At 52.4% G+C, this 26,447-nt stretch overlaps 1 protein-coding gene across 1 annotated transcript in view; it reads left to right on the top strand.

The window, feature by feature from the left end:
- Nucleotides 1-22,366, top strand: part of ZNRF1 (zinc and ring finger 1) — a 97,403-nt gene extending 75,037 nt beyond the window's left edge. Inside the window, 4 exon segments of the mRNA XM_032853956.1 lie at nt 8,631-8,726; nt 19,017-19,122; nt 20,744-20,835; nt 22,073-22,366. Of these exon segments, the coding sequence (XP_032709847.1) occupies nt 8,631-8,726; nt 19,017-19,122; nt 20,744-20,801 (260 nt within the window). The 3' untranslated portion in view covers nt 20,802-20,835; nt 22,073-22,366.
- Nucleotides 22,367-26,447: the final 4,081 nt, after the last annotated feature.

Genomic DNA, 26,447 nt, shown 5'->3' with positions numbered 1-26,447 from the left:
CAAAAGATCCTGCATAGCCAAAGCAATCTTGAGAAAGAAGAATAAAGCTAGAGGCATCACACTTCCTGATTTCAAACTATGTTGCTAAGCTATTGTAATCAAAACAGTATGGTATTGACATAAAAACAGATATATAAACCAATGGAACAGAATAGAGGCCAAAAATAAACCCATGCATATATGGTCGATTAATTTTTTACAAAGCACAGAGAATACACGATGGGGAAAGGATAGTCTGTTCAGTGGTGTTAGGAAAATTGGTTATCCACATGCAAAAGAATGAAACTGGATCCCTTACACCATACACAAAAATCAACTCAGAATGGATTAAAAACATTAGTACAAGACCTGAAACCATAAGATCCTGCAATTTATGATTGAAATTTATAAGAGAACATGTCCCCACTGTCACCTGCCACTCCTGGTACTTATTGTGCTTGTGAAATTGATTATCACTGTCCTAACACACCCAAGTTCTCTGGCACCTGTCTCCCCATCGGAGGGGTTTCCTTGACCACTGCAGCTAAATTAGTGCATGCATGCACACGCGCGCGCACACACACACACACACCCTCACTGCTTGCTACTTTTTTGGTGATTTATGATGATAATTTCAAACGTACAGGAAAATGGAAAGAAATTTAACTTGGGCATCATTTTTTGATGCATTTCATTTCAATGCACATCAGTCCATGTTGCTTTAAAATGCTTCAGCATGTGTATCATTAACTATAGTTCAATATTTGCTTAATTTTTTTCTGGTTGAGGTAAAATACAAAATAATGAACTTCCAAATCTTAACTGTCCATTCATTGAAATTTGAATTCATTGAATTTTTACACATACATATGTGTAACCCAAACGCTCTTCATGATCTAGAACATTTCATCACCCCCAAAAGGGCTCTCATCCCCTTTTCAGTTCATTTCTGCCCAAACTGCTACCTTCTAGAGACGGGCAGTGTTCTGATTTTTTCCACTACAGAATTTTCCCTGTTGTAAAACTTCATACATCTGGAATCGTAATATGTGCTCTTTTGTGTCCTTCCTCAGCATATTTTTCATATCTGTCCATGTGGTTGCGTGTATCAGTAGTCCTTGCTTTGTATAGCCAAGTGGTGTTCCATTGTATTCCATCAAGCCACAGTTTGTGTACCCATTGATGGACAGTTGAGTTATTTCCAGTTTTTGCTTGTCATGAATAAAGCTGTGATGCAAATTCTTACAAACATCTATTTGTAGACATAGGTCTTCATTTGTTTTGGGTAATTATGTAAATGAGGAGTTGTTTAGGTCAGGCCACGTATATGTTTTGTTGTATAAAGAACTCCCAGACTGCTTCCCAGAGCTGCTCCTGCCAGCAATCCCTGAGAGTTCTAGTTGCTCTACACTGTTGCCAGTATTTTAAATTTTACTATTTGGCAATTGAGTAAATAGATGCATTGGGGTTCTCCAGAGAAGCAGAGCCAGTGGTGGGGGGAAGGAGAAAGGGAAAGAGAGAGAAAGTGATTTATTATAAGGAATTGGCTCATGCAGTTATGGAAACTAAGAAATTCCATGATCTGTCATCTGCAAGCTCAAGATCCAGGAATGCTTTCTGGAGTTAGTTCCAGTTTGAAGGCCGGAGAACCAGGAGAACCAATACTGTTCATCCCGGTCTGACGACAGAAGACCAGTGTCCCAGATCAGCCAGGCAGACAGCTCAGAGCCTCCTTTTCTCCATCTTTTATTCTGTTCAGCATTTCCAATGGATTGGATGATGCCCGCCAACCTGGGGGTAGGCAATCAGCTTTATTGAGTCTACCAATTCAAATGTTGATTTCATCCAGGAACACCCTCACAAACACACCTAGAAATAATGTTTAAGCAGATATTTGGGCACCCCATGACGCATCCAAGTTGACACATAGAGTTAACCATCACAACAGACATGTTAAAATACACACACATGCACACACACACACACACACACACACACACACATTAAACTGGTTCTAGGTGTCAGTGTGGCTGTGTCCTCTAATAGCCACTTACGAGAATTCTCTTGGCTTCTGAGGCAACAGGTAAGCCTCAGTCCCTGGAATGGAACTGCAGAAGGCAAGTCCGGAAGAGAGGTGTTGTTAAAAGAAGCAAGTCAGAACTGCTGGGCCTTTTCCTAGTCCAGAATGTTCTTCAGGCAGGCATGCCTTACCAACGCATAAATTGTGCCTTGGTGTCCAGTTATGTCTCAGAGGTTGTGTGGGAAAGTATGTGTGAAGAATGTGATATCTGCAGCCTCTGCTCTTGGGGACATGTCTCTTCGGCAGTTAGAAATGTCAAAGAAAGTCATCCATGTTACCCCTTGATGTTTTTCCTGTAATCCCATTTTACAGGGGCACCCGGGTGCTGCCTTAGTCAGTTAAACATCTGCCTTCAGCTCAGGTCATGATCCCAGGGTCCTGGGGTAGAGCCCCAAGTTATTGGGCTCCCTGCCCTGTGCAGGGGAGTCTGCTTTTCCCGCGCCCTCTGGTGTTCCCCCTACTTGTGCGTGTTCTTTTTCTGTCTGTCTCTGTCTCTCTCTCTCTCAAATAAATAAATCTTTTTTTTTAAATCCCATTTTAGCAAATCATTTGGTCAAGTCCCATTTCACAGACAAGCCCCACAGGATGTGAGAGGAAAGATCCAGGCTGGAAACTAGGAACTGAACCGTGGGGACAAGGTGTTGAGGGTGGGGTTAGGGGAATGTATCAGCCCCCGCCCTTCCCCGAGACAGAAGGCCCTGCCTGAACGGCCTGGCTTCCTTTTCCCTGGTTGCTTCTTCAGATTCTTCTCCCTTTAGGTGATCCCAGAGACAGGCAGAACTGGGGCAGCGTTAAAATAGCGCATCAGCCTAGGAGGGAGGGTCAGAGAGGGAACTGGGGCGACATGCAGAGCACACGTCCCGCCTGAGAAATCAGGTCTTAAAGGAGAAGGTTGCAGTTTTGGGAACTGAGAAAAACTGATTTACATCACAAGATGGATGTTGTGGAGGACTGAGAGGGTGGTGACCTAAGCCAGTTGCTCCTGTCCCTCCTCAGTTGCCTCGTCAGTCCTGGAAGGACCCGGGTGCAGGCAGAGGCTGACCATATAGGACTGTGTGCACGTGCCGGGGTCTCTGCGGGTTCATCTAGCAGGGGGTTTACGCTGCCCTTGCGGCGACAGGGGTCCAGGCCCTGCACTGGGTGCCGAGTGGAGCTTTGTCTTCTCCCAGGCGCTCTGGTTTGTAGCCCAGCTGAGGATTCCCCCGTTTACGCAATCTGCTGTTGAAAGACAGGAAGCAGCTGGGCTCTGGCTGATCACACACTCGTGGGCTGTTCTGGCTGTATAATTTTGAGCGGCTCTGATGACGAGAAAGAGCAGAAGTGAGGTCCCCATCAGAAGGGCTCCTCTCAACTGGGGTAGAGGAATCCTGTGGCAGCGTCTGCTTGGCAGAGCCCATCCTGGGCAGAATCGGCAGGTTACAGACAAATTCCCCTTGGTGACCTGTCATTTGTCCCTTCCTCATTTTGAGAGGTTGGCAGAGAAGGGCTAGGAACTGTGTAACTTCCGTGCCTCTGCTACAGTCTGGTGGGAGCAGATGACAACTTAGAGGAACCACGGTCAGACTTGGCCAGCAAGCTGGGGGCAGTGAGTGAAGCCGGCCCTTCCCTCTCTGTTCAAATTAAAGACCCAACATGTGCAGGGTGCTGCTTCTGACAGAAAATAAGATCGGGAGAGGGAGAGTGGCTGGGTGCGCGTGCTGCCTGCCTCCCAGCTCCTGGGGTGCAGTGGGCAGTCAGGTCTCAGGGGCAGGTAGGGAGCACCTGTCCCAAAGGCTCTACTGTAGCTTTCTCATGAAGGAAAAGAAAGCATCTTGTGCACACACTTCTTGAGTGCTGATGAAGGGCTCTCCTGAAATTTGACTCAATCTCATCAGTTGAGCGACTCTGTGAACCTTGGTCTTTGTCCACGGGCTGATTTCAATTTGGCTCGAACTTTTTTCCAAAATGGTATCAAAATTTCCTAGATACTTTAACTTCCCGATAGCTCATAAGGATCACAGTATGTATCATTCCGTAGCTCTGTTGATGCTAAATTGTGACTGGACATTTACATGAAAAGGTTGGGGCAATAGAGTGGTAGCACCCGTCTGAATCATGGGATGACCTTTCAGAAAAGAAGGTGGGGACATCAGTTATTCCCCCTTACCTCTTGTCTTTTATTTTCCCTTTCAAAGGTGATTTGCAAACTCGGCCTTTTAACCCCCAGTGTTACAGGCTCGGCGCCAAGTAGAGAGCAAAGCTCTGTCCCTCCATGTGAGCAATGCCTAGGAGGGAAAAAATGACTGATTGCTTCCGTGTATGGGATTATCCAGGCCCACGTACTTCAGAAGGAACTGCTGGGACAGTGTGGAGGATTTGAAGTTATTATTTAGTAATACCCAGCCTCTGTGTGGCATTCATGTTCCTTTTGTCATAAAACGCCATCCTCCTTACACCAGCCCTCCTGTCGCCCAGCTCGGCAAGCAGGGCACACGCCAGGCGGTGAGGCTTCCTGGGCGCTGTGTGCCGGCTCTGCGAGGTCGAGCTCACGGCAGTACCCCCTCCGTAACCCATAAGTGAGGAGACACACACAGCCCGGCGGCTGCTCACAGGGACCACTCAGTGCACTCGAGCTGCTGTCGTCACCCGGTGCAAGAGCGGGAGCCACAGGCTGAATGGGGAGCCTCTTTCCACATGGGGTTTAGGAAAGTGCCATGCGCGATGCTCCAGAAGTGCAGAGGGAGCCAGTGGGACAAGCAGAGGTGGCCACTCCTCCCTACCCGCTCTGCAGGCCCGCTCTGCGTGACCTATGGCCTCTGTGCCCTGCTGCTCCGCCACCCCCAACCCCCGTCTCCTGGCCCCCCAAACCCTTCCCCAGCCCTCTTCTTCCTCCTTCCTCATTCCGTGCTGCCCGGCCTGATGATACGTTTGATTAGCTGCTTCCTTGGGCACTCGCAGGTTTCTTACCTCATCCGATCCTTGCAAGAGAGAGGCCAAGTCCTCTTTCTTTCTGATGAGAACACGGAGGTCCGGGGAGTGGAGATTACTTAACCACATCTCGAAGCTGGAAAACCCAAGTCATCTTGTCATTTCCCACTCACGTAATAGTCTGTGAGTTCTTTATTCATCCTTAACCCTGCCCCCCATTCCAGAGGAAGGTCTCACAAGTGGCACTAACCCTGCTTTTGCTAAAATGTAGGTCTCTTCCTACCACGGCGCTGCTTCCTCTCCCGATGTAATGTTTCCTGACCCACCTCTTCTTAAAACCCTTGTTCTGAGGTGTTTTCCCGGTACCACTGAGCAGTTAACCCAGTTTCAACCCTGTCTCCCCAGAGATAACATCAGACTGCACAGGTTAAGGGCTCCGTCCCCCGAGACTGCCCCCCACTTCAGACACCAGTCACAGGTTCAGGTTGTCACCTCTGCTTCTGCCTGACTGGCACTTAATGAGATGTTCCCATGATCCCCTTCTCAAGTTCGTTTAATTTGCTAGAGCAACTCACAGGACTCAAAGAAATATTTTACTTACTTGATGACCATTTTATTATCAAAGGAACAGCCAGATGGAAGAGATGCAGAGGACAAGACATAGGGACAAGGCATGGAGCCCCCATATCCTGGCCTGGGGTGCCAGCCCCCTGAATCTTCATGTATTCACTGCCCTGGAAGCTGACTGACCCCCATCCTCTGGGGGGTCTATGGAGGCTTCATTACACAAGCACAATTGATGGAATCGGTGGCCATTGGTGACTGACTCCATCTCTAGCCCCCTCCCCTCCCCAGGGGTTGAAGGGTGCGACCAAAAGTTCAGATCCTCTAATCAGCTGGTTGGTTCCCCTTGCAACTAGCCCCCATCTTTAGTTTACCAAGGAAGTTTCCCAGAGTCACCTCATTAACTTAAATTTTGGTGCCTTTGAAAGGGATTTGTTATGAGTAACAAGACGTTCCTTTCACATTACAGCTCTGGAGCTATTCAGGAACCAGTGACAAAAGACCAAATACTACTGGTCTTATTATGTTAGGAAGTTCCCAGGGTGTTAGGAACTCTGTGCCAGGAAGGGGACGAAGACCAAATACATAGTTCTTACTGTAAGTCACAATATCACGTGTAGTCAGCTTGTTCTTCCTAGATAGAAAGGACTTTCAGTGGCCTGCTAAGAAATCTGACCGGCCTCAGCCCCACCCCTTCAAGTGTTTGAGCCTGAGTCTTCTTCAAGGCCTCTTTCTCTTTACAATGAGGGCACTGGCCTAACCCTGGGAGTCTCACCTTGGTTTGTTTTTCGGGGACATAAATGTCCAATGACGTTTCCTTGTAGACCTTCTCGTTGGGTGGCCTACTTCCCCGTACCTTAGCTATAACTCGACTCCCTGTCCTGCATTCAAGGAGTCATGTTGGGACGTGGGGGTGATTGATGCTATTATAGTGATAATCATGAACCTGTTCTAGGTTATCAGAAAAGTAAGTAATGCGGGGCATAAGGCCGCCTCTCAGTAGTAACAGTTCACGTCAGCACTTCCCAGCGACTGTGTCAGAGTCTGGTGTTGGAGGAGCTGGTCCAGGCCACATCCAGCTTGACATGCTCTCAGCTCTGTGCCCTCAGCCTGCAGACAGGGTGCTTACGTGTAACAAGTTGAAACTAGAAATGTCCTGTAGTCATTTAAGGTGTCATAAAACCTTGGTCTTTTGAGCCTGAAAAAAAGGTGGAAGAACTCTGAAGAAATAGAGACAATCTCTCAATGGTTGGTAATTCTGTGGAATGTTCCTTAATATTAGTTTATGGGCATGAGGGCAGAACCAAGGCTGCAGAGGGACTTAGGGTAGATGTGAAGACATCCTCGTTGTACAAGACTCAAGTTCCTTACTCTCCGGTCCACCACATGTGTCACACTGGGTCTGTAGATTTCCGACCTGGGTTAGAAAAGAATCAGCCTGGCACATCTGAGATCTGGTTTTGCCAGAAAGCAGGGGATGGACCCTCTGCCCACCATGTTTCTTTTCGGTCTTCTGGTTTTATTAATGGATTCATAACCCACCCAGAGATCAGAAAGTATAGCACTTGCTCAAAGCTTGGCCAGGATCCTTGGATTGATAGCACTTGCAAGACTTTTTAGCTGAGACACAGGATGCCCACGATCTTTGAGGAAACGGGTCAGGGGAATAGGGATTGTGCCCCGGAGTCTGAGGTCCACTTTGTCCATAGTTAACTGGACACTGGATTTTCTGTCTCGTCCTATAGTTCATTGTCACTGAAAAGAGGAAGTTTTGGAGAAGACTTTGAGCAAAGTGCTTATGCCCTACATGGGGACACAGGAGCTGGCTTGCTTCTTGTCTCTACACCTGCAGCTGTCAAAGTCCAGGGCTCCCATATAGAGTGAACAAGGCCCTGGGAAGAAAAGTGTGACCTCCTCCTCTGTCCAGGAGCAGCTAACAGTCAATATGAGCCTTCCACTTCTTACCAGTTTCATAGGAAGTGTTGCCGATAGATATTACCAGCGTCCAGTGAAACTGGGCATAGAACGCTTTGGAAAGTTAACAGGAGAGTCAGATTTTCACAACAAGATTTAGATGTGCTATATTGAACCTAGGAAATCCAGGCTTGGGGACAGGTAGGAATTATGGTCACAAAAGGAAGAAGCTGCAATGTGTGAAATTTGATGTGGACAAATGAGTAATAACTTTCCAGTGATATTAGATCCTTTTGGTAGAATGGAGCAGAATTGATCGTTTGAAAATAATTTCAATAAAAATGAAATGGGGGAAATTGGAAATTGTTTATCTTTCAAAAGGTGATTATAAAAAAAATAAGTCAAGGGACTGTGTTCGTTTACTCGAGTTCAGCTCAGAAGATTCTCGGCGGAAATCTCCAATACTGGTACAGTTCTGACTGAACTGCTTGGATGTATGAGCAATCCAGACTCCCGTGATGGTGGGACGGCAGGGTCACACCACCCTGTGTCCGCCGGGTCTTGTGCAACAGCTGTTACTCTTAGTGGCACGCAGCCAAGGCGCGCGTGGCATCTGGGAGTGCTCCAGAGGGCCACCCTGCTGCTCCACACACTCAGAGGACAGCTGCCTGAGCCACGGGGAGGCCCGGTGGGACGGAAGTGCTACCTGGTTCGGGGGGCGGGGGCGGGCAGGTGAAGGATGCATGTGCTAACCTGACTGTTGTCACGCTTCCTCCCACAGGTGCCCAGGCCAGTGGTTTGAGGGCTGCGAGGAGGAGGGCTATTAAACGCTTTGTCCCCAAGACTGTTGATTTGTTTGCCTTGTTTGCATCCCTGCTTATCCCTGCTGCCCACTAGAGCCCCTTGGGAAAGGGTCTAAAGGAAAATAAAACTCAAACCAGCCCGGGGCCTTTGGATAAGATTTGCCGAGGGGCCTGGCAGGGACAGCACTGGCGGGACAGTGGGAGTTGGGAGGTTGTGAGAAAATAACAGAATGAGCGAAGGAGGGATCGGGTCTAGGGTCTATCTAGATTGTAATCCTCCACGTTGGCCCTGAACCCCCTGGCCATAGCTGTCTTGGGGCCTCTGTGTTGGTTGTGGGTGTGCTTGGCTTGGAGGAAGTGTTTCATACTGTTCTCTCTTGCAGGTTTCAAGTGCCCCATTTGTTCCAAGTCTGTGGCTTCTGATGAGATGGAAATGCACTTTATAATGTGTCTGAGCAAACCTCGCCTCTCCTACAATGGTAAGGATTTGGTGGGGGGACCCTCCAAGGGAGGGTCTTCAGTTGGTGTGGCTCTGGGCAGCGTGGCCACCCCATTCTCCGGCGGGAGCGCCTGCGTGGTGTTGAGGAACTGACTGTTCAAGGGTTCTTGGTGCAGCAGCTGGGAAGGAAGCAGAGCAGAACAGGAAGGAAGGCCCAGGGGTCAGGCCTGCGGCCCTGGACAGGCTCTCAGTTTGCTCAGTTAGGCCTTTGCCCATTTATGCACCTGCCATTGGGGGCCTGGGGAGAACGCCCCCTCCTCGGGGGAGGAGGCTTCGGTGCCGCTGGTGTGCACAGCACAATAGCTTCAGCGAGCAGACACCCTTCAGGGAATAAAAGTGCTGACCTGCCACCTAGTCAGTCCGCCAAGCCCACACTGCTTCCCACCTTGAAGGCTGCCTCAGAGCTGAGCAGTGAGTGCAACAGGGGTAGAATCACCGGGCTAGGCCGTCCCGTGAAACACACTACCTCTGTGGATGAAGGAAGTATCAGCATGGGCCTGGTATGCAGTGGGTCAAGATTTGGGACCCAGCCAATCTGAATTCAAAGTCTGCCTCCATCACTTCCAGACTGTACAGTCTTACACAAGCTGCTCAGCATGGCAGAGCCTTGGTTTTCTGTCCATGAAATGGGACTGTCAGTAACCTGGCTCTTGGGTTTTCTGTCCAAATGAAGTAAGATATTTATACCTCAAACTCTTCAGTACAGAGCCTGGCACATGGTCAGTGGTCAGGAAGTTACAGCGGCCATTGATTGAGACAGTCACCCTCAAAGATGTGAACCCCTCCGTGAGTTTCCTCTTGTCATTTTCCAGAGTGGACTCACCTCTCTTTAGTGCTGGGTGCTGTGGGCTGCCAGCAGCTCTCTGGTCTTCCACTGTTACGTGCTTAATCTGGTCTTCAGACCACATTCACCAGAGAAATTCGTCTTCTACCAAAGCAGGCACTGGATCGGAGGGGGTTGTGTCCCAACCCTGTCACTGGGCTGCTCCCTGGGGTTGAAGTCAGAGCAGCACTCGGGAAGGGTTCTGCGAGTTCTCAGTCTGTGGACTGGATGGGAGGTGAGCCTGGGATCACTTGAGCCCCATCCTGACAATGAAAGTGTCCCAGGTAGACTCTCCTTCCAGAGCTGTCCTTGGCCTCCTGCCTCCTCAGACCCAGATGCACTCCTGCCTCCACCCAACGTTAGTCTAGGGAGGCCTAATGATTCCAGATTGCTCCTACAAAGTGCATCTGACAAATCTGATCTACTCCTGCTCCTAAAAGCACACCCTACTATTCTCTTCTCTCTTACTTACTTGCTTAGCCGAAATTTCTGCATGCATGTGGGCAGGCTAGTTACCTTCTTGTCCCAGCTACCCTCAGTCGGTTGTACTTGGTCGGGTCAGAGGCTGCAAGGCAAGTTGTGGCCCCTGCCCCCACCCCCAGCGTTCCCATCCCCTCTATTTCCTGGTATCCAGGAAGCCCCTGTTCTACCCTGAGGACACCTTCTCCCTGTCCCCGGACACTGACTGCTGCCATTCTCTGAAACATTGTCATGTGAGCTCTGGGCTTCCTGTCAGACTCGTCAGTGCACGTCAGTGCACGTTCCTTAAAGGATGCTCCAGCTCCACTTGGTTCCTCTCCTCGTCTCTGCCTGGGACCATGGAGGGTGTCGAGTCTTCTCCCGTTGCCCACAGCCCTCCCCAGCCATGGCCTCAGAAACTGTGTTCACTCATTCTCCACATGTGCAGAGCCCTCGTGAAGACCGCTTTTTGTCCTGTGGGTGGCTGGGGAGAGTTCTCTGTAGACACTGCCTTGCTGTCATAAGAACACAAAGCAGCCTCAGAGTGGGCTCCGTCCGACAGGACTGGGTTCTTGATGTCATCAGGGAGAACTTTGCAAGGGCAGCTGTGGAGGACAGAGTGCTCTTGGGGGCCACCTGTGTGACAGGTACCCACACACCCCATTCACTGAGCTGGGAATGAGGGCCTTATAAGTGCCTGGTGCTGCCCAGAGCTCTCTGTGCCCACAGCCACAGGGCAGGTCCCCCTCTGCCTGTCCCCTTCACTGCTTGGCAACCCAGTCTGAGCACATCCCACCCGCAGAAGTCACACTCACAGTCCCGTTAGAGGAAGAGGAAGTTGGCCAACCAGCCCAAGACAGAAGTGCAGCTGTTTCCATCCTGGTCCCATTTTCCCCTCCTCCTGTAACTGAAAGCTACATCTTCAGGATGTGTTTGTGTGTGTGTGTGTGAGAGAGAGAGAGAGAGAGTGTGTGTGTGTGTGTGTGTGAGAGAGAGAGAGAGAGAATTAGAGGCTTTAAATTCAAGGTTCTCTTCTGCAAAAGCCATTCCTTCCCAGCAGAGGCAAGGAGCAGTGTGTTGCATCTGGTCCTGTCAGTGGAATTTGACTTAAGGCCATGAAGATGCTTCAGAAATGATGGCCAGCCTCTCCCTGGACACCTACGCATTAATGGCCGGGCTCCCGGGATCCAGTCTCTATGTTTGCTGAAGACATTTGAACCTTCCAGATAAGAGAAGGTGTTTGCCCCCTGGAGTGTGTGTATGGAGTGGAAGTCTCCAGAGCTTGTCTAGGGCCTGTTCTACTTCACATGTAGGACAGGCCTTTCAGAGGCCATGGGCCAACCAAGTCTGGGCCTCTGGGTGTTTATTCTGGTTTTGCCAATAACATACTTTGCCCATGATTTCTCATCACCCCATCCTCCCCACCTTCTACTTTATCTTTTCTGTCAAAAAGAAATGTGAGAAGACTTAAAGAATCTATAAAGCATGGAGCTACTGGAATCTTCTGGAAAGTGGGCAAGATGAGCCTTTCTTAGTGGATAGAGAACAAAGTGCCATTTTCTTCTTCTTTTTTTTTTTTTTTTAGATTTTATTTATTTATTTGACAGATCACAAGTAGGCAGAGAGGCAGGCGGGGGGGGGGGGAGGGAAACAGGCTCCCCTTGAGCAGAGAGCCCGATTCGGGGCTCGATCCCAGGACCCTGGGATCATGACATGAGCTGAAGGCAGAGGCTTTAACCCACTAAGCCACCCAGGTGCCCCACAAAGTGCCATTTTCTTATGAAGATTCACCAGAACTCCTGGTCACTCCCCTGGAGATTTCTCATTGACACACACATACACACACTTTCTGTAATTGCTGGCACTAAATGGGGGAAATTTCTAGAAAATTTACAGTGGTTATATAAGACGAAATTTAGTTAACCACCAAAGGAAAAAAAGTAGAAACCTCCTAAATGAGGCAGATAGAAAGTAGTATTTTTCTTATTATGAGGGTTGGCCGAGCTGTGGGCTGGAAAGCCTCCAGTAGCGGCCTGCCAGCTTTAAAAAAACAAAACAAAACAAAAAAAACCACAACAGCTTAGGAAAGGCAAGACTAGTTTAACTGGTCCACCCAGTGCTCAAGAGAAGTGTGAAGAGCAGGCTGCTCCCAGGGCAAGCACCTGGCTCGGAAGGCTTTTGAGTTGCCTGCGCAACCGAGAGGGTGCAGAGAGCGTGCAAGACCCCGGAGCAATGAGCTTGCCATCCCTCCTCCTCCTCACCCAGGGGCCCCTGTGAACTCAGGACCCCTAGGAGATGAGGGGGGAGTTAGTCCGTCCCACTTCTGTGGGTAAATGTGGTGAGCTTTAATGGGCCTCTGATTTCTCTCCTGTTCCAACATCTGTTTGTAGTCCTGAGAGTTGAGACCTCGCCTTCAAGAATATGCATCCCAGTTTCGACCTTCACTTTGCTCAGCTGGCAGAATGAGCCTTGAGATGGGCTGCGGGACCTGATTTTGTTGTGAACAGAAGAGAGTCCCAATACCGTGACGGGGCGGGCACAATAGATCGCCAGCTGTTCATGGAAAGTTTAGGAGACCCTGATTACAAGACCAGCCAGGGGTCTGTGGCTCTGGTAGATTCTGGGGTGTTTCAGGTTCCTTTGCCAGCAGCACTAAGGGAAGCTTAGTGCCTGGTAAAGCAGCTTCAGGAGAAGCTCACCTCACCTCACCTCACCATGTCCTGCGTTTTAGGTCCTCACTATCCTCTCTCCTCCCCTCTGCCAAAAGTCATTGCCCCCAACTTCAGGGCTCTGAAAATGCTGCGTGTCATGCAAAGTTTCTTTTTTTTTTTTTAAGATTTTATTTATTTATTTGACAGAGAGAGATCACAAGTAGACAGAGAGAGAGAGGAGGGAAGCAGGCTCCCTGCTGAGCAGAGAGCCCAATGTGGGGCTCGATCCCAGGACCCTGGGATCATGACCTGAGCTGAAAGCAGAGGCTTCAACCCACTGAGCCACCCAGGTGCCCCTCATGCAAAGTTTCTTTAAAGGAGCGAGGATCTGACTCCCCTAAAAGCAGGAATACCTCCTGCTAGTTTTCCCCAAGCCAGCAGACGTGTGTAAATGGTTGGCCTGCATCCCTGCTGAGACCCTGTGGTTGGGATGGAAGTGCCTTTTCTTAGGCCTGGAGGAACCAGGTCCTGGCCCACCGAGGAGTGTGCCCAGCCTAGTGGGGCCCTGCCAGGGGCTATTGTTAGACCTGCGGCAGTGCCAGACTCAGGAGGGAGGGCCGGAGGGAGCTCCAGCACTGCTGACCAGTGGGCTGCTGGGTGAGTGAGGAGTCAGCGGGCCAGAGACACACAGGGGCTTGCCACAGTGGGGACACAAGAATCAGGTGGCTGCAAGAGAAGGGATGGAGTGGGGTCACCGTGGGGAGCCCCATTGAAGAAGAAGCCCTCCAGGCCTGCGCTTTATTGGCTGACTCTCACTGGGCTTCCATTATTGGAGCAGTCTGGAGTGTCTGGGTGGGGATGCCACCACTGGTAGGGCATCTCTCTGCTCTAGGTTTCCCTTTTCCTGGAGTTTTCCCAAGAAGGGAACTGGCAACACCTGGCACTGATGGCACCACCCCTCCCTAACCTGCAGGAGATGGGGCCGGCAGCTCTGTATTTGCTGGGGAGGCTACAGGAGTTCTCCTTCTGGTTCCTACCTTCCTTCCCAGCACCAGGGGAAACGCATTATGTATGGTCCTGCCCTCAGCGGCTGACTCAGCATCCCTGTCCCCCGACCCATGACGCCGCAGCTCTGGGCGTCCCCTGGGGAGGGTGGGGGCCGGGGCTCTCCACAGGGCAGCGCAGCCTCACAGTGGCTCTCGGCGGCGGGGGGTGGGGTGGGGGTGGCAGTGCCGCTCCCTGCACCTAGGCTTCTCCCCCCTTCTTGGGCCCCTCATGCACAAATCCACAAGGAGAGAAAGCTGAAACTGAGATGGCTGGTGCTTTCCAGCCTCAAGGGAAGAGACCCTGTTGCCTGGTCTCTTGGAGACCAGGAGAGGAGATAAGGTCATCAAGTAGAAGGAACTTGTCTTGGAAGCCATGGCCACTTACCAGCTACATGGGCTGATTCAGAGACACCCCCTCCCCACCTGCTCAAAGGGTCTTTAGCATTCACTGAGCTGTTTCTGTGAAGTCCTGCCATACAGCTGACCCCAAAGAAGTGAAGCCTCCTTTCTCTCCTTGTCCTAGATCTTTCTTTGACAAACAGCAGCTCTCAAGAGTGCTCCCCCTGTATCTCAGGGAGAGAGCAGAACTAAGCAGTCACTTCCCACCCTGCCCCACCCCAGCCGCTGCCCAGGCATCCCCTCTCCCCCTGCTGTGGCACCGGAGAGCTTTGCCTCTGGTTTGGCTCCCTGGTGTAGTTGGAGGGACAGGCATTGGCATCATTGAGCAGCACCCCCAGCCAGACCAAACACTTCGAAGACCCCCCTTGGGCAGTGACATTGGCTTTGCACAGGGCATCAGGAAGCTTGGGCGGGGCAGGGGTGGGTGGGGGCAGTGGTTAAGAGCCAGTAAGACAAAAGCAAAGGCAGAGCTTCATTTCTGGGTTCTCAACAACCAGCATCGGTTAAGGCCCCGTCCTGTGGGTACCTAGGGATACCAAGGGACATTTGCGTCTGTCTACCAGGTGGCCTCAATCTGTGCCAGGCCCAGGGTCCTCGGCTTTGAGCCTGGAGTTTCCCAACAGCGGGCAGCAGCCTCCTGCAGAAAGGGTTTGGAAATCACATAAGAACCTGTTGATAGCCAGGCATCAGTTTCAGCCACTTCCACCCCCATGCTGAGCTCCCAGGGACATCTGGGGGCTGCTGGCTCCAGAGCTCCAGGGACTGGGACAGGAAGTTTTACTCAGCCCACTCAGGCCTGTGGCCAGATCTGTGTACCTCCTGTTTTCCGCTCTGGGAAGAATGCTACTCCCTGGGCACAACACTGGGTGTGGACACCGCTGGCCTCCCCACACTGTCAGGTTCCCAGCCCCCAACTCCTCCCTATCCTCGCCACTCCAGGCCACGGTGAGATGGGTTCCCCACCGCGTGCCAGCTGGGTGGGCCAGCCTCCAGTTCATTCCCACCCGCGCTGCAGCCCCAGGCTGGCTGGTGAGGCACAGCACAGTGCTGTTTGTGAACGTGCTTTGCGAAGTGTCATGTGCTGGTAGTTGACTGTTAGGACGAAAATGCATCTGACCTTCATGTGCTCAAGCCTGAGTCCTTGGTAAGAAAAAGAAACCGTCTTTGTGCCTCCTGTCTCCTACACACGCCTGGCCCTTCCCTCAGTGACAGCCAGTATGAACAGAGAGGAGGGTCAAGTCCAGTCCTGTTGAAGAAGCGAATCTGAAGTCTTATCTCCATTCCCGGCTCCCACCCCCTAGCTCCGTCACCTCTACCCTGGCCAGAAGCCCGTGCAGGTGGATAGCACAGCTGGCCGGGCAAGGAGCTGTTTGGAACCCAGGGAATTCCAACCTAACCCCTTGACCTCACAGCTGGGGTGCCAGTCAGTGGGGGGAAATGGAAGGGATGATAACTTGGATCTGTAACCTTACTGTCCCGCAAGAAAGGGAACTCAGCCATTAGTGTGGAGAGGGGGGCGTGACCGGGACCCAGGGCCCACACTCCCTGTACCAATGAGACTCTTGAGGCAGGGAGGGCAGAAGTCAGCACCCAGGAACGTCTACAAGACAGTTCTGCCTTCTAGGGACGCCTGGGTGGCTCAGTTGGTTAAGCGGCTGCCTTCGGCTCAGGTCATGATCCCAGCGTCCTGGGATCGAGTCCCACATCGGGCTCCTTGCTCGGCGGGGAGCCTGCTTCTCCCTCTGCCTCTGCCTGCCTCTCTGTCTGCCTGTGCTTGCTCACTCTCTCTCCCTCTGTCTCTGACAAATAAATAAATAAAATCTTAAAAAAAAAAAAAAAAGACAGTTCTGCCTTCTCAAAGCCAGACCGGTTTTCCTCCCATCCTTATTGGGGATTTTTCCTGCAATGTTTTATTTTGAAAGTGTCAAAGATAGAGCACAGTTTGAGGGTTTTACCGTGAACGCCCAGATCCCCACCATCCAGAGTCTGCATTTCCCTGCAGGCGCTCAGTTACTTGGCTCCGTCCACCAAACCCATCTTCCCCGTTGACACATTTCAGAGCCACATGAGAACACCAGTACACTTCCTTCTTGGGGTTTTTAATTCTACAGGTAATGCATGTGCGAGTAAATTCAAAAACACATAAAAACATTCTGCTTTTAGTCTTCCTTGCCTTCAACATTGAAGTGTAGCTCCTCCAGATGTTTTCTGGGCTTACTCAGTAAGGAGGGCATCTGGTGCCGTAGGACATGGGATCATGCCCTTTTGCTGATCCACTGCTTGCCACACTGGGAGTCTGAGGTGACCACTGGCAGACCGATGATGCGCCACCTGCTTTTTCTGTTCAGGTGGGCTATGGGTTAGCCTGATGTTGGCAGGGGACAATCCCAGGTCGTCATGGCCAGGCAGCTGAGAGTGACTTTTCCCACAGCTCATATGCCCAGGGACATCAGTACTGAACTGTTCCTAACTTGGGCTTTTTCATCAGGGTTCCTGGTAGGGAGATTTAAGGCACTTTAGCTCTCTAGGCCTTGAAGAATCCTCATTTTCTGGGCCCCAGATGTTTCCCTTCCCACCAGAACAATCAGTGGGGGGCACCAAGTGAAGGGTTTCAGGCCCTGCAGAGGCAAGATGTTTGACTTCTCTGCCTTCCATGTCCTCCTTGGCAAGACAGGGATGACACATACGTCCTGCCTCGCTTGTGAAACTGCGGCTCAGTTGAACACACACCATCTCGGTGTGTGTCATTGGCAGTGCTCGAGAACAAGTAGTGAGGAACTGATCCTGTTTCCAGCTCGCCTGTCTCCACATCCATCACCCCCCTCCTTGGCATTTCTCCTGTGGTTTGGGGAACTTCTGAGTAACCTTGGCTTCCCTCACCCTTGCACCTGCCTTTCAGATGTTAGAGTTAACCTTGTGTTCTGTCTTCTGCCTTCTTGGATTTCAGCTGAATCTCTATCCCACATCTACATTCGTCACCCACGTCTCTCTTCTAAACCCCAGCTCTAGACTGTAGTGGACTCCTGGAGGTTTCCATTAGCATGTCCCAATGGAGACACCTGGTCAGCACCTCGCACCCAGCTCTGAACTCACTTCTCATGCCTGACCTTCTCTTCCTGGGTCCCCTCTCCTAGGCACCTGCCACTTGCCCAGCTGCCCTGGTCAGTACATGCCATCCCTCCCTCCTTGCCCCCGTGGCTAGTGCAGGCCCTGAGTCCTTCCCTCCTGCACTGCTGCGGCAGGCTCCCCATCTCTGAGCTCTGCGATCCCATCCTCCAGTATTAGCAGAGGCCCCCGGTGATCAGAATGCGTCTCCAGAGGCTCCTGGTGAACCACATGAAGCCTAGGCACCGCAGCAAAACACGAGTTCGTTCTGGGGGTGTCTCTCACCCCATGTGGCCCCCATGTCTCTCTGCAGACGCCTTAGCAAACTTCCCGCTCTTCCCAGTGCACAGATACCATTCCCTTTGCCTGAAATGTCCCCACCCTGATGGGGCATCAGTCATCCTTTCTTACCTGGGCTTTTATGCATCATAAGGCTTCCTAGAAGCTCGTGTGCTGTTCATTTCCATTTTCTTGTCTGCCTCCTCTGTGAGACTATGACTTCAGTCCTGAGGCCGTGGCTTCTTTGCGGAGTTGCCAGTGCCCAGAATGTCATAGAAATTTAATAAGGGGCTGCTGCCCCAGCCACAGTGCTCCCTCTGTGTGCTCAGGCTTTTCCAACCATGGCTGTGCGAAGGGCCTGGGGTGTCCAGTAGCTTCCTCCTGTTCCTTTTTTTGTGGGAGACCTTTTCTTCTTTTTTAAATTGAGTCATCGTACCATTTAGAACCTTCCCAATGCTACTACCACCACCATCTCTGTCTAGTTAGGATTTTCCAAAGAAAACCCCTTGCGTGATTGTACTTTTACCTGAAATAAGAGTCCATCTCACAGAGCCAGAGGGTAGAATAGTGGGTCACCGGGGCCAAGGGGACGGGGAAATAGGGAGGTGCTATTCAACAGGTGTAGAGTTTTCAGTCATGTCGGGTGAGTAAGTTCTGGAGATCCGGCTGCAGTTAGCAGTACTGTCGTGCACTCTTAAAAATCAGTCAAGAGGGTAGATCTCCTCGTAAGCGTTCTTAAGAACACCACCAAAAGAGGGGAAAAAGAACACCGCTGCCCCATAGAGCAGTCACCCCCCAACCCCCCTGCCCCCGCCCTGGGCCTACGTCTTGTCCGGATTGGCCTGCGCTGCACATTTCATAGAAAGGAGTCGTTGAATAGGGGACTTTTTGTGTCTGGCTTCCTTCCCTTCACGTGATGTTCTCCACGTCCATCCACACTGCAGCCCACATCCGTGTCCGCCCCTTTCCCATGGCCAAGTGACACTCCGCTGTATGGATGGATCCCATTTGTTGATCCAGTTCTCAGCTGTGGGCACCAGCCTGCTGCTGCGGACGTGCTCGCCTAAGCCCCAGCCCGAGCCATCGCTAGAGCTCCCGCCTCTTCCATCCTCTCTCGCCTCACACCCCATCGCCGTGCTTTGCCAAACCAGAACTCCAGGCACCTGGTCCACGTGTATGTTTGGGGGAAGGTCTCCTCAGGAAGGCAGCTGGCCTCTGCAACATACCTGTCCCCTCCCGAGCCCTTTTCACCCTTCGTCCCCTGGCCACTTTCTTGGTGATTGGTCCCACTTGGTCTTGAGATCACTGACGTGCAGTATGCATGTCCTGTCTCTGCAGGGAGGGCTTTCGGGTCAGCGAACCCTTGGGCTCCTGTGTCATCCACACAGCCTTGCCCACTTCAGGTGGCCCAAAGGTCCCAACCAGTTCCCAGACCTGTGCCCACTTTGTGCCACCTGTCTGCTAGTGACTGACCATCTTCCGCTCTCCTCTGTCCCCCACCTTTGCAGATGATGTGCTGACGAAAGACGCGGGTGAGTGTGTGATCTGCCTGGAGGAGCTGCTTCAGGGGGACACGATAGCCAGGCTGCCCTGCCTGTGCATTTATCACAAAAGGTATGGAAGGGCCCCCAGGGCCGGCTCAGCTCCATCTGCGATCCCGGAGGGCCCCTTCCCTGCTGCTGGGGGGGGGCACCCTCACCACTAGCCGTTCAGTCCCCTCAGGTGGTGGGACAACCTCTTTGCCAAGGGCTCTAAGTGGGGGCAGAGCAGGTCTCTGGTGTGATAGCCTGGATGGTGAGGGCTGACACAGAGACCTGCGGAGCCCCGCAGGCGAGAGGCACTTAAGATCCCACCCGGAAGGAGGTTGCTTTTGCATGTCTCCCTGAGCCTTTTCTTCCTCCACGGGCCGCTCCACAGCACGAGAACTGTCGTCTGTGCCAGAGAGGCCGCACAGAGGGCTAGTGCGTGCAGCCTCTGTCCCTTCTCCCCTGAGGGCCAGAGGCAGGAATAGCCACAACTTGGGCAGCCACGGCACGAAAAGCTGCTAGAATTAGCAGGGCTCAGAGTCATTCTCAGGCTCCGGTACGAGCCACGTTCTTGCTTCCAGCTAGAAAGAAGATACCTCTTTTCCCAAGACGGGAGGACACTCTGTGCCATCTGCTCTTGGCTCCCTGAGTCCCAGAACTACTTCTGACACACGGGCTTTTTCACAGCCCGCCTCACAGGGCTACTGGCCACGAGGCGGTGGTGGGGCCTGGCACACAGATGTGGCTGGTGCATGAGAGGCTCCAGGTTGGCCCCGGGGGAGGGGGTCTTGGCCTGGGTCTGGCACAGATTGCTCCAGCCCCCCAGGGAGGCACAGCTCAGAACCAGAAGATGGAAATGCTGGGCTCTAGGGGAGAATTATGCAAATTATCTACCTGGTTCCTGTGTTTGAAAATACCCAGATGTTGGCTTACAAATCAGAAAGCTCTCTTGGGGCAATCTGTTTCCTGTCTGGTTCAGATGGTCCTTTCTCTAAACACTGGAGACCAGGGTTTCACTGTCAGCCTCCTGTCTGGCCCTGTCTGACCGTCCCCAGCAACGTGACTGAGCCAAAGCTCTGGTCCTCCCCTTCCCATCTCCTCCAGGAAGGGTTCTGGCCATCCGCTGACCACAACTAACCAAGCCATGTAGAGCTTGGCGGGAGTGGGGAGGGAGGATGTCTCCTGAGAAGTCCCACCGGGGACAAAGCTTCAAGGCTGCCCCTTTGACCGAGGAAGGGGCTCTCCAGACCCTAGAGCTGGAGCAACAGCCAGCCTACTGGGTCTTGGTTCCCATATTCTTGTGCTTTAAGCCCGAGAGATGGTGGTCTCACTGGCCAGCACGTCTGTCCCGCTCTCACCCTTTCCCTGATAGCTGTTACCCCCACCACCCCAACCCCATCCAGGCTCCACTCGGGTGAGGCCTTGGTCCCTCTCAGGGCCACACTCCCTGCTTCCTGCAGCTCCCAGATCCACCCAATCCTATACCCACCCTGCTGGGCCGATGCCTCAGGCTGAGCTGGCATCAGTCTTGGTGTTCTCCCTTCTTGCTTCAAAAAGGGGGTGTCTGGGGACATACTTGTTTTCCCCTGAGGTCCTCATGAGTGAGATTTAGCAAACCCCTGCTCAGAAGCCTAACCCCTGGAGAATATGCTCTAAGGAACAGCCTGGTCAACGGTAACGTGTCTCCCCTTGCCACCTCCCTGCCTCAGTTGCATAGATTCATGGTTTGAAGTGAACAGATCTTGTCCAGAACATCCCGCGGACTGACCCTGCTGGGCTTGCTTGCTGACTCCTCTCAAAGGTGAGCCCGTGGCTGGGGGTGCTCTGGACTCCGGGCCTGGGGTCAAGTCACTTGGGGCCTGGAGGGTAGGGAGCTCAGGTGCCCTTAACACATCCCACCAAGAAGGGAGCATCTTATCAGTTAACGGTTCTGTGAGGGGGCAGGTATGATTCTCCAGGAAGACTAGCAAATACAAACTCCTAACCTGATGAAGGAGAAGCTGCTCAGTAGAATTAGATACGCTGGGAAAAGACCCATGTATTCCGGACATCTAAAGCGAGTCTCCCTGAAAAAGGCTCAGAAAGATCCCGTGGAACGCGCTGGGTGGGAGAAGCAGCGGCGAGCTCTAGGACCAGACGCTGGGTTTGTGTCCTGCTCCGCCTCGTGCTAGAGGAGTGGTGAGGGCAAGTCCTGCTTCTCGGGGTCTCTGCTTCTTCGGGGCAGGGGATAACCTCACTCCTTGTCTCCATATGGACATCCCACTTATTAAACTAGACAGCCTGTGGGACGGTACGCTGTCCTCTGCAGTGCTCATCTGTATCATGTCACTGCTGGTTGTTCCTGCCCTTAGGCCACCTGCCTCCCACCCCCACACACACTCTCACCCATACTTAGGCACACACCGCTTCCAGATCAATCTCTGCAGCAGGCCGGCACAGCCTTCTCCACCAGATGTGCACACATGGTCCCTATCTAACTGTGTGCTCTGACTCCCCATCTCTTCCCCAGGGCGCCTTGCTTCTCTGCTGACCACCCTCTCCTGTCCCCATCCTCCCTGCCCCTTGTGAGTTCTGAGGCGGCACTTTCTTTTTTCTGGCAAACGAACAAAACCCCTAGAGAAAACCAAAACCCTGATTCCACCTCATCTCACATTGAAAGGTTTTGGGGACTCCTTTCTTTTCTCTCTCTCGCTGTCTCTCTTGTTTTTGTTTGTTTGTTTTGTTTTCCTTTGTTCTTTCATTAGGTTTATTTTATTTATTCCAAGTAAGCTCCCAGAACAGCTGATGATGTCAGACAAATCAGGGACATTTGCTCTTTTTACCTTCCCCTCAAAAACTGAGGACACGGGGAGAAGAAAAAGCAAGGGTGAGAGTGAGGCAGAGGGACTGGGCCGGCGCCGGAGCGGGAGTCCAAACCCCGACGGGACGTTTGGCTTCGGGCCCCAGAGTGGAACCACAGACGCCCAGCCAGCCTCAGCGGGATGCACGCGGCCGGCCTCGGCTGCCAGAGCGCGACTTACATGTTCCGGTCCACACAGGGACAGCCAGCCCCCGTTCCTGAGAGGAGGCATCGGACACGGGCAGAGCTGAGCTGGGGACACCAGTGGGAACAGGGCACCCCTTCTGCACTGACTTCCAGAGAATGGTTCTCCCTTTCTCCCTGAGGACACCAAATTGGATGAGAGCGAGTTTGAGAGAAGAATCAACTGCTATCTTTCCCCTCAGCCCTCCTCCCAGGAGGGAAAGGGCATTTTCTTTTACACCTTTGAAAGGCATTGTGGGTCTGTCTAAAGTGTTTACAAAAAAAAAAAAAAAAATTATAAAAAAAAAAAGTCTAGTGTCGACTGGTGTTTTCCCTCGTGATGTTTACAGATTGCTGTCTGCTGCCCAGCTAGAGCCCACTCAGTGACAGAGACGAACAGGGCCGCGCACACGGTCTCCTCCTGTGCCCAGCGCCATCCCAGCCCCACCCCCACCCTGGCCCTGTCTATCACCAACCACTCTGCCTTGGGTGTTTTTTCTTTCTTTTTTTCTTTTTTTTTTTTTGGTTTTGTTTTTTTTTTGTTTGTTTGTTTGTTTTGTGGGGGTTTTTTTGTTTTTTCCCCCTCCATTTTTCTGGCTTGGTTTTGCACATATCTCACCTTGGGACCCTGATATGTAACTTCATTGCCAAAAAAAAAAAAACCCAACCTATCAAGGACCTTTTCCTCTCCCTACCCTTTATCTCTCCCTCCTTCCCTCCTGGTTCTGGTCAGTTCAGAGGATTTAATAATCACAAGTGTCCTGCAAAAATGCCAGAACATTTTTCTTAGACCCTTGTGGATTTTTTGTTTCCAGAAACACACAAAAGACTTATTAAAGGAATATGTACAGTTATCCCTGTTTTCAGGCACTCTGTTTGAGAACATTTTAGCCATTGATGTTCACACGTGGCATCAGCCCATGCAAGATAGGTTTCTGTATTTATATATTAAAATACAAAAAAAAACCCTTATAAAATGTTTAAAAAAATGTTCAAAGCTTGGGGGAAAAGCTTTCTTCATTAGTCAAGGTGTTTTGATATGGTATTAAAATGTCTAATAAAAGGTGCACTGTGTGACTTTATTTTAATGAGGTATTGTTACACATTCAAGAATTGGGGGTTGAAGGCCTGTCCCCCACTCCCTCACCTACCTCCTTAGCATTCCTCCAGGCTGCTACATGGCACTACAGGAGTATGGAGTGGTCCTCAGAGCAGTCATGCCTGGGCAGAGGGAACCTGGCAGGTCAGACCTGAGTCCTTCAGGGTTTTTGACCCTCCCAAGCATCATGGATTCCATCTGCCATCACCTGCGGAGTGGTTGTGACAGAACTCTTCAGGAAAGATCTGCGGGGGCAAAAGATCCTGCAGCCAGTTGAGGCTGCAAGGATGCAGACTCAGGTATCGGCCCAGTCCCCGCCTTCATCCTCAGTTCCCCATCCCACGTTCCGTCCTGCCTCCCCTGTTGCTCAGTCTGCATCTTGGTGCTGACTCATGGGCATGCTTCATTGAGGCCGAGAAGGAGGCCCTGCTTTGGGGCTGAGCCAGCTCAGAGCCCTTGAACTGGAACCAGCCACTCCGGGCTCGCAGGAGTTGGCACACCTCGAGCTGGGCGGGAAGCTCGGAGCAGGGGGTAGCAGTGCATGCCTGGCCTCTGTCCCTGTGCCAGACAGGCTCCTGGAGCGGCATTCCAGAGCCGCCTGCAGAGCCTGTGAAGGAAGGCTCTGGAGGGAGATGCCTCCCAGCTTCTGTGCTCACACCCCTCCTGGGGCCTCTCCATTGCTGTTGCCTGGAGAGTGCTCTGGCTCCCCAAGGCCCTGGCTCTGCAGTCAGTTCCTGAAGCACCTACTCTGTGCAAGGGCACCGCAGGCCAGGGGGCGGATGTGAACCGAGGCACAGGCACGCTCGGAGTGTTCAGAGAAATGCTAAAGAATTTGTGGGTCTGAGCCTGGGCCTTAGTGTCAGACCCACCTGGGGTGGGGAACCCCCAATCCTCCCCCCAGCCCCCGGGGACCAACCCTTCCCAGGGTAGCAAGAGCATGAGCTGTAAACTGTCTGTAGGTGGGCTCCTCTATTGGGCAGAATGATCTTGGGGGGACAACTTGGCCCTTCTGAACCTGAACCCCAGGTTGGATCGCATTTGAGTGGGGACAGAGCCGCACACCTCAGGTCACTGTGAGGGGCAGACAATCCGCCCGGAAGCTTCTGGCACATGCAGAGCAGGTTGCCTCGTAGATCCGTCCCCGCAAAGAGCACTGTTCTATTCACAGCACCTCCTGCTTCTGCCTGGCAACTGTGTCTCCCTGTTCTAAATTTAATTCCTCTAGCAGAACTGGCCCTGGAGATCTCCTTGCCTGACCCCTGGGCCGGCAGGCAGAGGCCTCTGTGACCACCTTGGCGGCTTTGGCCCCGGGGCCTTGGCAGCTCCTTGGGTGAGCCAAGTGGTCGTGACCCGGTAGGGCAGGCTACCGCCCACACTGGGCACTATTCCAGGCTCCTGGGGCCAGTCCCTGTCCCCACCCCCAGCGCCTTGCACTCCCACCCAGCGCACGGCAGCCCTCTGCTGGCTGCAGTGTTCTCAGAATCTACCCAGATTGCTGGCTCCGAGGGCAGGGTGGACCGGGCTGGTCCAGGCTTCCCAGGTAGAGCTGCGCTGTCATTCGTGCTCCATCCAGGCAGCTCTCCCAAGCTCTGTCCTTCCAGGGGGGGAGGGAACCAGCAGGAACTGGGAGGTGGCTAAGGGCCTTGCACACTTTGGGGAGCTTCCTAGGTAGAAGCAGTTCACTAAGACCGTTCAGCTAGCAGCCATTTAACAGTGTTGAGTTTCCTAGGAGAAGGTCCTTATGCTTAGGCGGTAGATGTTAAATTCTATAGGTAAATGGTGTCAGGAAATGTGTAATTCAATTCCAGATGGTTCCCCAGAAAGTACACACACAAAGCAAATTAGGCAGAAATAGTCACTTGAATCTTCAGGGGCTGGTATTTCCGTGAACAGTGTGTTTGTTCTTCCAGCTCATCTAAGAAGAGCCGTGCCCAGTAAGGGGAGACACCTCCGTTGCAGACTTTCCCCCTGAGCTGGGGGCAAGGCAGCCAAGTGCGGGTGGGGATGGGGCCAGTGAGCTGTACACTGCTGAGGCTTAGATGGTGCCTGGAGCTGGTCGCTTGGGGAGAGCCAGTGAGGCTTGCCCCCACATCACCCCTTAGCCCAGCGACTGCTTGCAGCCTGGGGGTGGAAACGTCACAGAGGAGCAAACTGGGCTCAGTCCAGTGTTCGAATGGCTTCCAAGGACCAAGTTGGGCTGAGAAGTCCCAGAAGGGTGGCCTCTGTCCAGGGCCTGGACAGCTGATGGGGAGAGGCAGGAGGGGCCCAAGAGGTGGAGGCAGGGAAGGAGCTCAACAGGTGGTTTATGGGAGTGAGGTGAGATGGGAGGGTCCCACTGGCCTTCCTGCTTTGCTGAGCTAGCACCTTTGCTTAGGGGCCAAGGGAAATGGGCCCGCAGGATAGGCTCCTGGGACGGAGTTCAGAGACTGACTTCCAGGACACCAAGCCAACCCCATCTCAACCTTGGGGAAGTAGGGAGGGGACCCAGGGCAGAGTTACAGGCCCTGGACAGAGGGGAGTCCTGGGTGCTGCTGCCCAGCGCAGATGCTGTGGTATTGTACGCCCTCTCGTGGGCTTGGGAACAACTGATAAGTCTGAGGGCCAAGTTGGTCTGGCCAGGGATCCTAAGGCATGGGCAGGCCCAGGGGAGGGCAGATCCTGACTTCAAGGGGGAAAAGCTAGTAGTAAAATACATCACACCATGGAGAAGTATAATACAAGGACAAAAATTTCATTTCCTTTTCCATTGATTGGCAGCAGCCATTTGAAGAACATGTTCAGAATGTTCTTGGGCCCAGTCAAGGCCAGTTGTGAGGGGTGTCAGCCATGGGCAAATCCTCAGGCTCTCTGTTCTCATGAGCAGCAGTTGCGACAGGGACTTTCGTCCCTGAAAGCGACTTTCTGTAGCCTAAGTACCATTCCCTCCCTCCCAGGCTGCAATAAATCAGAGGACAGACGGGAGGAGGGACGAGGGACAAGGACAAAGGTTAGAAAACCTGAAGGAGGTGGTGAGGGCAGGCACAGGAGGCCATTCACAGGTACCGTCTGCTCATCTCCAAACTGCTGCAAATGGGGTTCTGGTTTATTTCAGGGGCCCAAGGGCACCTACACCAGGAAAGGCATGTTCCTGTCACCACACCAGACAGGTAGAGTAGGGCTGAGGGAGCTGAGTCCCTGAAGCCTTGCCCCCAGCAGGGAGGGCTGGACCAAGGGGAAGGCAAGCAAGGACACCGGCAGATCTGGGCCAAGAGAGAACTGTTCTGTGACAAGAAGGAAGGTTCCAGAACAGGAG

This window comes from Lontra canadensis, unplaced genomic scaffold (genome assembly GCF_010015895.1).
Source record: "Lontra canadensis isolate GAN:19392208 unplaced genomic scaffold, GSC_riverotter_1.0 scaffold8, whole genome shotgun sequence".
In the NCBI taxonomy this organism is placed as follows: Eukaryota; Metazoa; Chordata; class Mammalia; order Carnivora; family Mustelidae; genus Lontra; species Lontra canadensis.
This window is presented reverse-complemented; position numbering and strand designations above follow the sequence as displayed.